The sequence below is a fragment of the Sparus aurata genome, chromosome 10, assembly GCF_900880675.1.
Source record: "Sparus aurata chromosome 10, fSpaAur1.1, whole genome shotgun sequence".
Taxonomy (NCBI): domain Eukaryota; kingdom Metazoa; phylum Chordata; class Actinopteri; order Spariformes; family Sparidae; genus Sparus; species Sparus aurata.
The window spans coordinates 34,421,729-34,440,485 of record NC_044196.1 but is presented as its reverse complement, the minus strand read 5'-3'; the positions used below and the strand labels follow the sequence as shown (position 1 = coordinate 34,440,485).

At 43.4% G+C, this 18,757-nt stretch overlaps 1 protein-coding gene across 8 annotated transcripts in view; it reads right to left on the bottom strand.

Moving 5' to 3' along the window:
* The window catches only part of LOC115589223 (serine/threonine-protein phosphatase 2B catalytic subunit alpha isoform), a 60,477-nt gene extending 44,018 nt beyond the window's left edge, over positions 1–16,459 (bottom strand). For 6 of the 8 annotated variants that reach the window (XM_030430004.1, XM_030430005.1, XM_030430010.1 and 3 more), the window contains exon 1: positions 1,696–1,807. In XM_030430004.1, the coding sequence (XP_030285864.1) occupies positions 1,696–1,792 (97 nt within the window). In that variant the 5' untranslated portion in view covers positions 1,793–1,807. Of the gene's footprint in view, positions 1–1,695; positions 1,808–16,151 lie in introns of those variants that run through there. The other 2 variants (XM_030430009.1, XM_030430012.1) reach the window with 2 other exon arrangements.
* Between the last annotated feature and the right edge of the window lie 2,298 nt (positions 16,460–18,757).

Genomic DNA, 18,757 nt, shown 5'->3' with positions numbered 1-18,757 from the left:
GATTTAACTTCCACAATCTGGCATCTGGAAGAGTTTACAGACAACGAGAGAGAAAGCACTCCAAGAGGCAGTATGGACCAGTAGATCTGTTCACTTCATTAGTTTGGGTTATTCTTTATATCTCCAGTTCAAGCAAGACCACGAACCGGCACTTATGCAAAGTGCAGCAATGTGCAGTATGTACATGTCTGTGGTCATCGGGCTGTCAGCACGGCGCTGTGGAGCTGCAGAGACTGAAGCTGTCAGCAGAACACATGACGTGAAAACAGAGGCAGAAAAATCTAATATTCTCATACGAGTGGAGAGAACTGAAGAAAACTCCAAATTGTCTTTTACTATCACGTAACTGTCCGTTGACACGATGATGGCATCTTTCCACTTCAAGGCAACAATTTCTACATTTCCTTCAGGTGGCAAACAGGAAGGTCAGCAGCTAAAGGAGGGCGTGTTTGGATTCCAGACTGGACAAAAACATGGCGCGGCACGTGCACAGAACCACCTTTGTGCGAGTCCTCCACTGCTCTCCATCATGCTGTCAACTGGCGCTTGTATTGGGAAGGACTGACGACACAGGTCTATCGAGAACATATGTCCCCACTAACCCTGGAGAGCTTCGCCGGAGCGCCGGCAGCCACTTTACAAAGCGTTCTTGTTGGTGGCTTGTTCTGCGAGTGTGCGCTGACGTGCAGACAGATCCGCCGTGAGCAGCGCAGCTCGGGTTGCATTTGTCTCAAAAACCAGAAGTTTGACTTCAAAACCTTTACTACTAAGTTGAACATGCGAAACTCAATACTATAATGATAGAACGACAGAAGTAAAAATATATTGCAGCATGCGACCACAATTAAAGTGGACAGGTTCGCAGCAGCTTTAGCAGAAGTGCTTTAAATGTTGGTTGGTCATAAAATCGTCAGCTCTGCGCCCGAGGTTCGTTTTTTAATGTTGCTTCTTCATTTTTTTTATTTCACTGCCTGCGACAGTCGGCTGTCAGGAGCCATATTGTGGCTCCTTCTTTTCCGGCTCCTTTTAAATATTTCAATCCACACATGTAAACCCTCGAAGGAGAACACCGAAAAGAAATATTAGATTGCAGAAAAACAGATGCTGCGAGTATCAACACATATTACGTCTCGCTCATGGAGTACAACTGAGCCGAACTGTAAAAATAATCTTGGATGGGATCCACGTACGAATCCTTGAACTTTATGAAAATCTGGCTGGCTGATTCAGGAGTCGTCTCAGATCTACACCTGCAGGAGGTCAAGTCCTGAGACCAGTTACACCTTCATATCTCACATCACAAATCACAAATCTGATCACACGACTCTCATTCAAAACAATATTATCCAATATGATACAATACGGTATGAAATCAATAGAAAAATACTTTTACGTTCCAGAAACTCCGACTGACTTCAGTGTTTTGTGCACTCATTCACAGCTTGCCTCTGAGATAATATGCCTCAACAGGCGTGATCACACCTCCCAAGGAGGGCTCGTTGGCAGCCGCGATGTTGGCATTTCTAGAATGCAATTACTAGACGCATACAGAGGGGATGAGGCCGGGCTATATTTTCACCCACACTTGGTAAACGGAGCAATACAAGACTCCAGGCTGACCTGAATAAAACACAGACTGAACTTTAGATAACGTTCCTCATCATTAATTAACCCCCTCTCAGCTGTGAAGCTTACCTGTTTGACTTGAAAGTGAACACCGTCCTGCTACTATCGCCGTGATCTGTGGACTGGGGCAAACCCTGCCGATGATACAAGAATAGCCCCATCGCATATTTGAAATGGCATTCCTCCAGGCTCGATCAAAAGGACAGGGGAGGGTCAGAAAGGGCGAGCAAATGTAACACGCCCTCTAAATAAATCGATAAAGCTGAAATATCTCTGACTAGGGTTCAAGAATAGTAATAATAAGACCCGTCTAACATTGTAAAAAGGATGTTTTTGGCATCAATATTTGTGTCCAAGAGATCCATGCTTGAGTTTTAATTTCTGGCAGACTGACTGTGGTTTTTTTTGAGGACAGGTGGTGAGGCAATGGGATGCGCAGCCAGCCACCTCCTCCCTCCTCTTGCCAAGACAACAAGGCCCCTAAGAGTCCCCTTCCTTTGCCATCCCTTCCTTTCCCCCTTTGCCCACGCCCACCTCTCAAGCCTCATCTCTGAATCTAGGCCATGACTGCGCGGGTGTGGTGGGTTCTCCTGCCAGTAGGGGTACCTGACTGCCAAGACAGAGAGGCAGAAAAAACAGCATGCTGGTGCTGGGATAGCAGGGAGGGAGGGAGGGAGGGCAACAAAGGAATTACTTCTCTAAAGACCAAAGGAATTCTGAGTCAGCAAGGGATATAACTCCTCACAACCACACACACACTCCTTGTCTCGCCATTCCAAGCCCTCTGGAGCAGCTCGATATATCAGGAGAAGCAGTGACGGAGCCCCTGAAGTAGCTGCTATTATGCAACCCTTCTGGGCTAAAAGTGACTGTAAAGTAAATCATCCCTCTCTGCCGCCAGCCTGACCTCCATATTGCAGAGAAAGCACTTTCAAAATTCACTAGCAGAGTATTACGCTGAAGGCGCCATCTGTGCAGGCTTTACTAGCAGCCGCGAGATTAAAGGCAGTTAAAGCATCACATTCGAAAGCCATATCTGCAGCGGGCGTCCAATCAAAGATTAGAAGTGTAAGTAAGTAAGGGCCTTTAGAAAACTCCAGGCGCGGCTGAGTACCGCGGGTCAAGCAGGAGCAGGCTGCCGAGGTCGCGGGCCTGATGCCTCTGGGCCAACGCGCCTGCTGCAAAGGTCACCTGTCTTTGAGGATGAGGTCGGTGAACAAGTTCAGGACTCAGAAAGGGACATTTGACAGCTTGACTGCCTGAAGGGAGTCTCGACTCCCAGACTCCCGTCTGATGCGGTCAAAGGCTTGTGGAAGCTGTACATACAGTACATATCGTTTTACATTTACACACCAGACACTGTCGCTCAACTTTTCTACATTCTTTACTTCTGTAAAACTTTCAAAGACGTTCCCTCTTGGTGTATTTTACTCTGCAGGGACGTCCTCAGCCCGAGTCAGAGCCTCTCATTTATTACATGTTTGCAGTAAACAATTACATGCTGATCAAAAATAGGGGAGGATAATCTTGAATGATTCTCTCGGCCTGAAGGTGAGAGAAGGTATTTCAAGAATTTCCAAACTGGACTTTCTTAAGCTACATAAACAAAAAGGTAGAATATGTATTATGAGGCTGAACATGCAGGACAAGTTGTGCTGAACTAAGAAAGCACACGCTTCCATATATCACTGTAGTTTGCCGAGTCCAAGTCACACCATATTTACTTTAATCAAAAGCAAACAGGCTTCATAAAGACGTCCCATGCAGCGCGGCGGCCCGACGCTGTGGAGCTGCCCGGCTCTGTGCTGTATGCACCATCTGTCAGTCCCTGCCCTCCCAACACACAGCACACAGCAAACGTTCAACACAGCTTACAACTTTTGTCTGCCAACGTCATGAAGCGTTGGAGATTTAAATACACAAAAAACAAAAACATGAGTTCGGGGTCTGGTGGAGGCGGAATGCTGAATTGATTTCACTCTGCAAATCGCAGCTCAAGCGCTGGCTTAAAAACACTCGGAGATACACTATCTGCTGGCCGACCCGCTGATTTGTACCTCGATTTGGCCGTCCCCGAGGCTTGCCACATTCCTGCAGGGGGGATCAGATTACGTTCTATACAGGGAGACGGGCCTGAAGCATTATGGGTGTTTTGGTCTTACAACATGGGTCTGACACAGTTGAGCAGCAGCGTGAGCAAGCAAGTGTTTTTTCGAAAAGGGAATGAAAAGAAAAATGCTGAATGAATGGCAGATGGTGGCCTAGAGGAAGCATTGTAGTCATGGCTGAGAGCAGGGAGCTGAAACTTAACAGAGGAAGAGGAAGACAAGAAATATGTTGTTGGAGGGAGGCTGGAATACATGACAGAAAGACAGAATATAGTCAGGCTTGTACAGTGTGTCGCGCTGTTTTACAGGACAGCAATAAAAAAAAGGCTGCAGACTGGAGACGAGCTGTCAAAGACACTGTCTTCTTCAGACTGTGTCATGGATTCGGACATACCCAAACTTGTGCTCACAGCAGTAACTGTTTGCCAGTAAACGTCTGTGTTCCTGTGGGGGCTGGGCCTCTGCTAAAGACTTGCATGATATAGCAACGCAACAAACGAGCTGCCAAAGAGCATGACAGCTAGCGAGCATGTGGGAAGGCCCGGGGAGTGACGAGTTACAGCATTAATTACCAACAATGGGAGCACATCTTGGGTTCAGGAGTTCACACAGAGTCGAGATTAGCTTGTTGTAACAACAAGTCTTTCACGGGATCATGATTCAGTTTTCAGCCAGTTGAACAAACGAACATTCAGTCAGTAGGAGTGGTTGGATCCTACTACACCAAGTCCTACACCGAGTCCTACACCGATATGAAAACACATGTATGAACATGTGGAACAATGACATCTGACGGGTGCATCCTGGAGAACAGGATGTCTCCGTATGCAAACGAAGAAAATGCAACCAGAGCTGCAGACATTAAACATCCAAACATTATATCCACCTCCAAACGTTCCTGCAAACCAGATCTGCTCACACCATACTGACATTTCTATAAAACGTGCCGTATCATGTTCACGTTACATGTTTATGACCTGATTTCTCCATCGGGGGACGGAGGTGACGGTGCTGCCAAGCCAGCGGGCGCAGTTTGAGTTTCAGCATTTGTACGTGCGACACCGCTGGATATTTCTAAGGAGACCTCAGCACAATTTCCAGTTGTGTTGGAAACACTGATGCTTCTGACGGGCGGTCGGAACGTCTCTCACATTTTTAGGGTACAGGCCAAAACTGGGGCGTAGTTACTCTTTCAGCTTTGGGAAACACGGATCAACGTTTCTTACATTTTGTAGACAACAACAACAACAATGACAGATTAATCTACAATAAAAAGAATTGTTAGCTGCAGCCCTAAATGCAACCATTTATAAGCAGCAGGCCCACTTGACAGCAGAAAGCCCTCCCTCCACTCCTAATGGTCCGATTGGGAACGGGACGGCATTAAAGCTCAAATGATTGGTCATCGTAATGTATGGCTCCCCGGCGCTGTTTGGACAGGCACAAAATCAATCGGAGCCCTGGGACACACTAACCTCTCCACAATCTGGCTAACAGAGGCACACAGTGCGCTCAGACTGATGGGATATCAGTTTGCACGATGAGCGAGGACTCTGACTGTCTGTTCTGTTCTGTTCTGCCCGGTGTTGCTGGCCAGCGACCGTCTATTGTAAATTAAAAATCGGACTTCAAATACGGTAAACTGACCTTGCAACTACTGGCAGAATATTCAGAGAGCAAACTCAGTGCTAACAGCCAGGAATGAAACATATCCTGGTGGTCCTGTTTGAGTTGAACCCCGGGGCCGGAGTCAACAGACAGAACAGCAAGGGCACGGTAACAAATACACACCACCTCCAGCAAACCCCCCGCCTCTCCGCCAACACACACACACCTCAGTCACGACTCCGGCTCTGGTCAGCCTCTGCAGAGTGTGTTTTGAGTGAGTGGGCCGGGCAGCACAGCGGTCCTCCTTCCTCTCCGCTCCACGTGGGTGGGAGTGACTGAGTGGCCTGCCATCATCAGCTCTGGGGCAAACTCAACCTCTGTGTGCCTGCTCGTCTCATGACACATTTTTAGAGATCCATTAGTGAGTTTTAGCCACGGGCCAAATAACTAAATAAAAAAAAAAATCACTTCAAAAAGACATGATCAAGTCAAAAGTTTGAGAACTCGCTAGTACAAAATGAAGTTCAGATGATTTCTAAAAATATGAATGAATATGTTGATTGGGTGACAGGCGACATCAGGAGGCTCTGTCTCGTCTCGTCACACAAAACAACATCCTGTCAGGTCAATTATAGAACCAGCGTGACATCCAATGACAGATCTTTTATTTTTTTTCCTACGGCAGACAAGCAGCAGACACCAAATTCACCCAGCAACTCGTGGAATAAGAGGGTTCACTTTCAGCCAGGTGGTCTATAATTAACACATGTAAATAAACCTTGGGGCCTCGACTCACCTCCAGCTGTATTTGTATAGCTGGAGTTTCTCTCGTGTCCACACGCTGGGCACCCTTAGCCAGCGAGCTAACTACACCTGAAAGAAAAAAAGACCACCTCTCCCTTTAAACGTGGCGGGATAAACTGTGACTGAACAAAGTGCCACATAAAGAGCTTATTTACCATTCTCTGAACACGGCTTCTCTCAATTACGCTTCATTTTTGTTAATTAGCTTAATGGAGCTGAGAAATTGATTAAAAAAATCGCAAAAATCCTTTCTGTTAAAAGCACAACAGAGTGGAAAAACATTGTCAGTAAGCGCTGAAAATATCAAATCAAGAAAACGTAAAAGTGGCTGATTTGCTCTTATTCCTGCTTCCACTGTGAGTCAAGGCTTTATTAATCTGCATCCGTAACACTTGATTAAAAGCATCGACTGGCCTGTTAATTAAAAGGAACTGCGTACACACAACATGATCTCTCAGCTCCTCTGATAAAATCTGACCGGCAGCAGATTCATTTCTCCAGCCGCAGCTGAAACCATGAAGTGGTAAACAGACAGGTGGAGGAGGAGGAGGGGGAGGTGGAGCGAGACCCTCCAGTCCCACACACACTTTACATCGAGGGTGTCCTGGTTTACAGTCCGAGGTAAAGCTGCACGACACGGTTAAAAACTATCTTACCGATGATGTGTTGGGGATTAAACCAAACAAGCATGTTTTCCTACAAATGTTAGCTTCATCAGAAGAATCGCAGCTTCTTGTTATTAGGATATTAAACTAAAAATGATTTTTTAAATGATATGAATTATGCTTTTTAAAAAGCATAATTACCGTTTTAAAAAAGTTACCGTTTTAAAAAAGGTGCAATATGGACGAATTGGCCACTCAAGTTAAAGCTAAACTCCCAGTTAGCCGCGCAGCTAGCGGTCAGGACTGGGGGCTCGGAGAAGAAGGGGAGTGTTGGACCGTGACGTGTTGTTTTACTTGAATTTTGATTGGTTAAATTCTTAAAGCAGTGAAATGGTTAATGATTATACATCAACATCCCTAATTTCATAATACCGTGCAGCCATAGTCCAAAGCAACCAGTGCTGAACATGCACTTCCTCACTGGAAACGACTGAGCAACCTGTCTGAATGCACACGTTGGCTCTTTTCCGTGCCGATGCTTCAGTGATCGGCCAAAACAAACTCCCGCCAGAAAAGACATTTTCAGTGGAATGCAGCGCTTCAACCTGAAGGCAAGAAATCCTGTTAGACCAGGAGACATGCGCATCAAACGTGCTGGGGGGGAAAGACAAATCTACAGTAATGATTGGACAGCGCTGACTGAGAGGAGAAAATAGATGTAAATCTGGTTTCTTGCATCATTCTGTGAACCAACCGTATCCGTGTTTGGGGTGTGCTGACATAAAAAAACCACGGTGAGGTCATCGTATCTAACGTCCTCATCGCCACGGCTTGACTTTATCTGTCAAAGCCATGACGCCGGATAAAGTCTCCACGTCGTGCACTGCCTTCATTCCTCGCATGCTACCTGACACACATGCCCACGTACAGGGAATGAAAAGAATCTGCATATTCATCAGTCCTTCATAGGAACAGGTCGCATTTGCATCAGCGTCGGTGTGTGTGGGTGTCAACAAGTAGCAATGCCCACACGACAGCAGAGAAGAGGCAATCTCGACTAGACATTTACGGTGAGATACTGCGCATCCTTCCCGTGTCATTACCTTCTATACGTGCACCGAGTCCACCAGCCGAAACAAGAGTTACAGCATCCCTCCCCCCGCGGTGACTTCCCTCTGCTCACTAATCTAGCATTTACAGGCAGCCCGCAGATGGATTTACTCATTCTACCCATATTTAAATACAAACAACCGCCTGGCACAACGCCGTCATGTGCATCCATGTTTGCATCTGTCACACAGCAGCGTGCAGGGACTCGTCCCGACCCGAGGCGAGTCTCCCGTTTAGCACCCAGGTACAAAGAACCTGCTCCTCCTTTCTAATGGAGGCGAGCGTCGCAGCAAAACTGGGGCCAAAATCCTGCAGTGTGTTCAAACAGACGAGGTTTGTCCCAGATAAAAACGCTACCGTGGAGATCTTTTATTCCGAGGCACAAAACATTATTCAGCGTCGCTGAAGCGGTTTCTCATTTGGCATGCGGTCTGAGGTGGCTGTGTGTGTGCATACCTGTGGGCTGGGGTTAAGTAAATATTCAGGCTATTCAAAATGTAAACAGACTGCAATTCTTTTTGCCAATGATAAAGCCAGGGGTATATTCCACTGATGCATGGAATATAAATCAGGAGGATTTAATTGCTGGAAGAAAAAAAGATTGTTTCTAGCTTCAGCAGTTATTCATTTACTTTTTCACTTCTTCCTGGTTAGATTTTACAACCATTACTTGATTAACTGATTGATAAAATCCAAAGAATTGTGAATCATTCACTTTTTGTGATAATCCATTAATCGTTTCAATTATTTCAACGCAAAATTTGCTCTGTAAATGTAAGAATTTGCTGCTTTTGTATGAGCAGCAGTTGAGGAGCGATTTTCATAACTTTGTGACACTTTCTAAAGTAAATAATTGACATATTAATTGTGAATATAATCAATCAAGATGAAAGAATGTTTGCGAGGTTGCACCACAGAGAAAAGAAACTTGAATTAAAAGTATGTGTCTTTATCTTTTTTTATATATTCATTTGTCTATTTAATATTTCTAAACATTTGAGTTAATGTTTGGGAAAAAGTTTTCCATTTAAATATCTAAGCAACTGCCTCATTTAATGTCTAAATTGTCCAACATAGAGCTGCTTTTCCTTTATAAATCCATGACGAGCCACAAGAATTATAAATAGATACAGTAAAACGTTTATGTAACTTGTACTTTTGTTTGTTTTACCTAATATCAGAAACATGCAGCAGTCTGCCCGGTGTGATCCCGTCACCACGCCACCATAATCAACATTATTGATCCTGTATTGAATGAATAAACACTGCAGACACCTCTGAGGAACACAGGACAGTTGCATAAGAAATAAAATCATCTCAGACTTCACAAAACGGATCAGAATCCCCACAGAATGCTTATAAATCCATGCGCAGCGTCTCGTGCTCGGCTCGGCTGACCCGACACTCGGAAACATCGCTGCTGGGAGCTGAAACCATTAGAGCCTGCTGAAAGATTCATTCGCATAGATTTACTGTACGTCCTTAATTCAGGCTTCAGTTTAATGCTGATCTGAAGTGGTCGTCTGAAACACACTCATCCACAACCTGCACACTCCTACACACACTCCCACCACCCACAAATATTAATACGTTCAACACTGTCACTTCTAACACAACTAGTGATAATATTATCAGCGCTGTTTCATCAAATGTTCCAAATCCCTAAAATATGTATGACCAAATCTAAAAAGGTCAAACTCGTTCTGGAGGAATGAATTGCTTATTTTCATTTGTACAGAACAAAAGAAATCAATCGTTTGGTTTTGTTTATAGTAGTTTTTAGCTTCAGTGTGTTCAAACTGTCGAATAAACTGCTGTCAGATTATTTAAACACATTATTTCTCCTGCAGAATGTTTAAGATGTCGTTCTGCCATCTGAGTTTCTGATGAACGGCAGCCTCACTCGTTTTATTACATGTTTTATTGTCCTTTTTTTAGCACACAGTTACTAAATCAGACTGTACTCTGCATAATCAAATTAAGCAGGAAAAAAAAACAAACTGCACACACACACAGAAGTCGCTCCTGGATCAAATCGTCATCGGCTGAGTTGTTAATTGAATTGAGTGTCTGTTAAGCCACTGATTCACAGCCCCTGACGAAGCATTTGCTCTGCTTTTTACTGCTAAAGAGCATTTTGGCAGCAGTCCCATGGCAGATGGTTTAATAGATGTGAATTCTCAAGAAAATCTGCTTTCTCATTTAGCTATAAGTGACCCATGTTGTGGCTAATATACGTACACGTGCACGAGCGCGTACCTCCTAAAAATCCAGCTTCCTGTCTCTCCTCTGCCCTTCAAGTTGGACCTGAGGTGAGAAACAGATTTACTACTCTGCTGGCCTCTTTAATAACCCAGCAACCCAGTTGCTGGCAGTTCACTGGGTTAGCCTCTCCTCCCCCACACTCATTGTACCGGCCGCCCAATATGTAGTTACATGTGTTGTGGAGACTGTATTGATTGATTTGTGACAGAGCTGCGACCAGCTCCAGAGAGGGATCTGATGACACACGACTCCTGTCTCTGTTCCAAATGGCTTTTGTTCGCCACTGTAGCTGACAAAAGGGCCATGTGTTGGTGTCTGCCAGCTATGAAATGGGAAATGCTGTGGGTTTGTTTATACGGAGGCTGATTTATTTTTTTTTTTGCACCAAACACAACAGCGCAGCATTATGATCCACGGCTCACGGTCGTGCACTGTGGGTACAAGCAATCAGGAGTGTCATTTTTCTGTTGGGTCATCTGTAAGGTGGTTGAAAAGGAAAATGTGGAGGATGTAAGGCACCTTATGGAGCCAAAGCCACAGTCAAACACCATCCATCAACATATGAGCTACAAAACAGCTGCTGACAAAACCATACTGGTACCAACGAATCAACAGCTGGAGTTCAAAGGTTTGTAAATCCCCGAACTGTACTCACAGGCTTAGCAGCAATCTAAAAATGCCAAGGTAGGTAAACAGTTTTTCTCCTCCTATTGCTTTATCAAGACCCTACATCCATTTGTTCACATGAATTAGCAAGAGCAGCAGCTAATGCATGGAGTCAGATTACAACCTCAGAGCAGAGCCGCCTTTATCCCCCTATATGGAGCTTAATCTGTTCAAATCCACCGCTTTGCTGTGCCCTAAATCCACAACAGAGCCTAATTCCTCTTTAATCTAATGAGCGGTAAAGGTGCACTTACCCAGGTTCAGGATACCACAGATCTGAGTGTCGCATCACAACACAAGTAGCTGAGGTTCTCCTCACTATGCGGTGACGCAATGCATTGTTATCACAAACTTGCCAAAAGAGTCTTACGTCACGGCAGACTTGGCGAGCAGATAACAGATATCTTCCTGTCACTTACAGATTGTGCTTGAGGCGACATTTTCAGGTCGAGCTGTTTGAGAGGATGCTGTCAGGAGATGCTGGGGAGGAGGAGGTGGCCGGAGCCTCGACGTGACAGCAAACTAGGGACGGACGGGGGCGTCCCTGAAGAGCGAGGCGGCCGGCTTCCTCCCACTAACTCATTCAGAGAGACTTCAGCCACAGTCGGGCTAAATGTTACGAGCTCACTGTTCCTGACGAGGGAGGAGCATGCAGAAAGTCCATTTTTATGATCAGAGAAATCATTTATGGTATCTGATTGGGTTTGATAGTCACAGTTGCTCAGGTGCAGCAGATCAAGCACTCCCTGTTCACAGGTCAACCATCGGACCAATCACAGGCTCTGATTCAGCGCTCTGATTCTGTCTGCTGGCAGGATTCTTCTCACACGTTTACCTGCAGCGTCTCAGCATTAGTAACGAGGCCTGAACACTTTGTATTAACTGCAGGATGTGGTGGAATACAAAGATTCATTAGCTGTATTAAATTACAGTAAATTAAAAACTAACTGCATGTTAGCTGTTAATCTTTGTACGATATTCAGTGTGCTAACATATAAGAAAATAAGAAATGCAGCAAATCAACAATTAGATTTAAATTCTCAATTACTCAATTAGTTGTTTGGTCTATAAAATTCCAAGATCTCGTCTGTAAATGTCTGTAAAGAAATTGAGTTTACTGTCATAAAGTAGGAAAGAAACCAGAAAATATTCACACATCAGAAGTGTGAAAAGAATATTTTTACTTATTTTTCTATAAAAAAACAACAACAAACTATCCTATTAAATAAATTCATCTTTGCAGCTCTAATGACAAATTATCGAAAATGTCGTTTCAACTCCGGTGTTATGTTCTAGTAAAATGAAACAATCCAGTTCCCGATGATGGAATAATAATTGGGATATTAAAAAGTGACCGGAATAATTACCCTTATTACCCGAGCCATTATCAAGCCAAACAAAAACAGGCTGCGCTCGGTGCCTCGCTTCTACATTCACCCGCTCTAGAATTAAGTCAGGAACTGCAATGAACAGATCAAATTATTATGCACCTCTCACAGAAATCAGTTCTATCAGAGGAAACAATAACCTAAGGACAATTAAATGTTCAGAAGCTTGTTAGCCGTACAACAAATACAGCAAGTGAAGAAAAACCGAGGATACTGGAACCACAAATGCATCGCGACGGTTTGAAGACAAACGCCTGTTACTATGCGCTCTAGATTCAAATCGACAGTTGAGCAGAAAAAGTTAAAAATATATAAAAAAGGTGAGAAAGTAAGAGTTAACCCTCGGCTGCATTCTGTCACACTGCAGCAAACAGCTGGCAAAGCTGCTTCACGTAACATTCACTGCAACGCTCTCCGAGTTTACAGTGAAAAACCTGCTGAAAACAAACTCAGTTTGTTGTTACTGACAATAGGAATTTCCCAGGATTAGTCACACTAGTGCACCTCTGACTACACCAACATATGGCACCTAACTTCACCACAGTAAGTGTATTCCCACGCAAATACGGCTAATGACAATCTTATATTACTGAGAACAACAACACCCAGAGAAATAAATCATGACAAACGCTGATTCTACGTCTCTGCACCTGATCAGAAAGAAAACGGCACACATGTCAGATTGGGAACACGACCATATGTAGGTGACCACATGTAAGGCAAGGATCAAGTATGTGGCATTACTTAATGTGCTGTTCTATAAATGACTCGGCTATCCAGCTGGGATCAGTGGCTGGCATTGCGCCGCTGTCACCACCACCATCTCTCCAACCCACGCATGTCTGAGCATGGGGGCCTCTCCTCAAAAGTCAAATGTCAGATGTTATCCATCCCCACTTATAGAGAAGGGCCCTGCCTGCGCAACATCGGGGGCTCGGAGGCCCGGGTTCTTCGCTGGCGACGGAAAAACACCATTACTGAGCTCGCTGCACTTCAGAGCGTGTCACGATCGCACCATGACGACCATATTACTGACCCTTTATTCATTTTATATCCAACCGAGGGGTCGCTCCGGTGCAAGCCATGAGTCAGAAGACGACTGAAGAGCAAAATAGGAGCCTTTTATCAGGCAATGATTATATAATATTATATATTTAACTGTAGTAGCAGTAGATTTATGAGTTATGCATAAAAATGAGCTGAAAACAGTTTATGATCAACTGAATCAGCAGCCGTTTCTCCATCGTTTAAAGTGTCGGAGAAGAAATTCAAACTCAGAATTTGAATATTTAAAAATATCGGAGGTGAAAATATAAACTCAGAACTCATCTGTTGTTTCCATAACTGAATAAAATAAGCTGTTCTCAGAGGAAATATGTATGAAATTGTGTTTATTCAGTTTATTCTGCTTAAAATGTTTTCCCCAAAACTACCTGCTGCACTTTTAAGTAGTTTTAAAGCCAAAGTGCTCCAATTTTACAAGTTCCAGGTTCTTAACACATAATCTTCTGTGGCATTAAACTAAATGTCAAAGCAGGAACTCTGACTTTGTAAACTTGGGCTTTTTTTAATTTATTATTTACTTTATTTTTCTGCCATTTTATACACCAAAGATCAATCGACATCATATAAAAGCGTTGGCTGTAGCTGCGTGGCTGATAACTACAGCGAATATTAAAAAAAAGAAATCACAACCACAAAATCTGACAAAATAATCAGGATTATCACTCGAGTCACAACATAATCCTCATTATATTTCTGTGAGGGATAAAAAAAATAGAATAAAACATGATTCAAAAAAAGAATTACGCAACTTCTCCCGCTTCAGCCGATTAAACTCTTATGAGTAATTACTATGTTGCTGCTGCTGCTGCTGCTGCTGCTGCTGCGTTCAGGAGCATTATGATAATGCGTTTGGAAAACAGGTGGATGCAAAAGCACTTATGATAAGTTGGACTGACACCTTGTCGCGCGGCAAACTAGGCAGCTGAAAACAAATGACTTCACGCCTATAGCCTGCAGTTATTTTGGAGCGCTGCTTTGTACACAGCCAGCGTCCGTGTTGTCATAATACTGATGCATTCCCAAAACACAGACTTCTGGAAACCTGATGAATGAATAATGAGTTAAATTACTTTGTTGATCTCAGCATGGGGTTTGAGAGTGAGCCCTTGAAACTGGGCTCTCAGATTCCCTGACAGCCTCTGTAATGACTAATCAATACATTTTAACCTGATTAAGACCACAGAAGAGCAACAAGGAGCAGAGAGGAGCAGAGAGGAGCAGAGAGGAGCAGAGAGGAGAGGAGAGGAGCAGAGAGGAGCAGAGAGGAGCAGAGAGGAGAGGAGGGAGGCTCTGGAACTACAGTATGGAGATGTGTAGTACGATGGCATCTCCTCTGCGTGGTGACAAAGGAAGAAGTAGCTTCAGATCTGTACAACACAGCAGGCCAAGACTCCCAGTGATATTGTTAAATCTCTTCCACACCCATACTTGTCATATGTATTTTTCATTACCCTTCAAGTTGGTGGAGACTGGAGGGGGATGATCTCTTGAAATATTCATTACAAAAGCACCCAAGACACGGTGCGACTCTCTTTTAACACTCCACCCCATCGCCCAGCCAAAATGTAACACAACTGGTTCGTCTGTACAGGAAATAAACGCTTGGCCGTTATGATTTTCTGCAGCAATTTTTGTCCCGTTTCAAATGTCACAAGCTAAGCCTCAGAAAGCAATGAAGTGGAACTATATTTGCGATGGAGCTTAGCGAGCCGGAGCTCCGGCTTCCCTTTAATACACTGTTATGATTCCACTCATGGGCTCCTGCCCTTTCCTACTTTCTCAACACGATCTTCATGTTTAATGATCACTGATGATCGAATCATTCCTACCGGCTGAACCCTACAGCAGCTAAGTCCTGGTAAATTACTCAACAATTCCCTCCTGTGCGTGCGCACACTGTGATCCCTGCACATGCCTGTTGTGATGTGCGTGGAGCTGGAGAGGAGGAATAATGGTCGCAACTAGTGCTGGATCCAAACCAGCCTGCACAAATAAACACAATCTGTCATCTTTGGTTTCACGGGAGGAAAAATGCTGATATTCTGAAGCAGAAACGAGCTTTAATTCTGCAAACTGAAGTGGAGTGCAGCCTTCAAGTCAGCATGAGATGTCAAATACATGAAACCATGAAACCAGGCAGGCTATATTGCTCCTACTCAAGTGTTCAAGGGGTAGGTCGAGTCGATTATGATCTTTATTGCATTCTTATGGTAGACTGCAAAGGTGGAATGTCAGACCTGTAAACACAGAAGGCAGGAAGAGCCAGCCCATATGGCAGGAGCTCTGCATGCACACGATGAACACCCACCCCCCCTTGAAAAAAAATAAATGTGAGATTACAAAACATAGGCGACATCAAGTGCTATTATGCAATGTTGGAAAAAACAAAAAAACGCTTGGTGATGCATGCAAAATGAGGGAGAAATCGCCTTTGGGTTGAGAGCAATGGTTGTGCAATATCTGCATGCATACTGTAAAAGCTGTGCAGTGTGTGTGTGTGTGTGTGTGTGTGTGTGTGCATCTGACTGGCTGACTGGATTATTCCCTGCTAATGAAAACAGTGTATGTACAGACAGGAGGCTGAATGTGACACATTTCCAGAGCATTAATAAGATAAAATACAGTTGCTCTTCAGCTGTAGAAGAAGTGGAGTTGCCCTCCTCACTTCCTAGTTGTCACAGCTCGGCTAACACCCTTCTTCTTCCTCCATGAGCACCACACACACACACACACACACACAGACGCACACAAACACACACACATTTCGACTACACTCGCTCCTGCTGTCGTGAATTCTTCCAAGTGTGAGGAGGTTCTGTTCGGCAGGGAGGGAGAGAGAGGAGCTGCGGCTGCGTGTCGTCTCTCAGCCTGCCATTAAAAAAAAACAAAAACACATTAACACTTACATTTCACCACCCTGTCCGTCGTAGATAACTTCGGTTCATCATTCGGCTTGTTTTCGGACATTTCCAGTGTGATATAATATTGAGATATAGCAGAAAATGAGAGTGGAAACGGTCCCTCGCGTTGCTCTCTGCCGAACAACTCTTGAGTCTATCCGAGGAAGGAGACCGCAGTGATCTCACTCGGTCCTATCAGCGGCCAAAAATACTTGCAACAGGGTTACAGTTTCACTGCTGCTGCTGGAGGAGCTGCTCCGTCTGATTTACTGTTACTCTGTATCAAGTTGTCTGAGCGCAGTGCGCACACTAACGTGCTGGAGGAGGACCCGCCCCCTCGACTCACACCGCCGCTTCCTATTGGCGGAGAGCGGGAGAGCACATTCACTTTTATCAAAGGGCTGCTGCTGTGTCAATCTGAGCGCGCAGGAATAACTCAGCAAACATTTGTCATCATAAAATAAATAAGATGAATAATCAGATCAGATATTAAAGATAAAAAACAACAACTGAAGTTTGACTCTATGCTCACAAATGCATGTATAATAATATAACAAAACAAAACAAAGAAAAAGCAAAACTGTAATTTAAAAATACAATTATTTCTCTGTATAGTGTATACATTATATCACTGTATATTTTATTGTATATATTTCCAGACTGTCTACTTTATTATTTAATATCTTATTTTATTGATTACTTTATTATGTCATTTATTTCATTATTGTCTACTTAATATTTTATTTATATCTTTATCTTTATCTCTTGTTTCCATTCACGCTGTATTTCTATTTCTCCTTTGCACGGAGCGCCTGTAACAAAAACAATTTCCCCCGGGGATCAATAAAGTATTCTGATTCTGATAGATAGATAGATAGATAGATAGATAGATAGATAGATAGATAGATAGATAGATAGATAGATAGATAGATAGCTTTATTAACAGTCATAGCAGCGATACAAGTACAAATACAATCAAAATGTAAGGAAAAATATAGAAATAATATTAAAAGTACTATACAAAATATGCAAAACAATAAAGTACTATATACAGTACAATGCTTAGATAAAATACTGAGGGAAATAAAATAAAATGCTGAGCGGGCCTTAAAGTGCAGTTTTGTTTACAGCCATAATAATTTAAATTTACATTTGCTTGAGCATTGTTTATGTGTGTAATAAAAGACATGTTTGGCACTTAATGTTTAGATTGGACGTGTGTTTAGGGGAATGTATTCTCAGTATGGAAGCCTGTTACAACCAAAAATAAAAAATGCTCATGTTTAGTTTTATTAACACACATTGAAACGTGCAGATATAGATGCAGCAGATGAAGCAGGACTCAACACTACTTTTGTTTTGTTTTTAATACTGTTATAAGGAAAAAGGGAGGTCCACACAGTAGAACTAATGATTTATTAAAGATAAAGCAGCAGAAGCGAACTGTGAGGTGTAAAGTCAGTAGTGAACGGTGGGTGTTGGGTGCAATGAAACTGTAAATTATGTAACATGAAGCGAAGCCAACGAAACATAATCACAACCCAAACAAAACCAAAACGGAGCCTTCATACTGCAACCACCCAGTTTATAAAGGCTTTAAACAGGTGACACAAACCCCTCAGCGAGGTGGGCCGGGTCGGACCATCAGGAAGAATCTGGACAGAGACGTTTGAACAAAATACAAATAAATCTACCTTGTAGATGTTAAACCAGATGAATGTTCTTTGGCAAGATGTTCTCAAACCGCTGAATTTGAACAGTCCTCATTTGCTAAGTGAACTTTTTTATGACACATTCTTATTTTGTCTTATTTATGAGATAGAAAATTAAAATCATTGGGGGGGGGGGAAAGTAAAAGCTGCAAGTGAAAATAAGACTTCATTTCATTTCATCAAGACTTTTTATAATCTATTTTTCTTTAACGGTCTGAAGTGAACTTCTGTACATCAGCGACACTCAGGAACTAATCTCATCCACCTCATTTTTAAAACTCTTTGCCTCCACTTCAGCTGCAGAAACACATCCTGAACTCTAAATTAGTTTAGTCTGGATTTTCACAGCTGGAGGGTGAAAACTGTCTCGGATTCTTCAGGAACTTTTTCTCCAGTGTCACCGTCAATATTCATGCTCCCGTTCAGATAAACCATTTCCATTTCACTGACTGCTTGTCAGCACCATCCTCAGGACAACTTTTGCACATTCAGCCTTGCTCATTTACACCCATGATAACATTATTTACACCTCATAATCATATTATTTGCATCCATGTCACCAGTTACGGGTCGCTGGTTTTGAAAGCTTTATTTGCCTCCCGTAGAGGATTTGTGTTGTTCAGTGACCACGCTGCAGATCTACGAGGACTGGTTTCTTTGTGGTGAGATCAGAACAGTCATACAGAGAATATGAGTGAAAGTGCTCGGGTCTGCATGCACGGGAACACAATGATCCGTCTCTGGTGAGTCACCAGGTGCACCGGCGCCGGCAATTTGCATGAAGCAGTCCTCAACTTTCACCTGCTCATTTTCTCAACAGTTGTAGATTCCAGTCGCCCCTTCGCTGCTCAAAGGAAGTAAATGGTGGCAAACTGCTATTAGTGAGACGCTGGTGTGGTA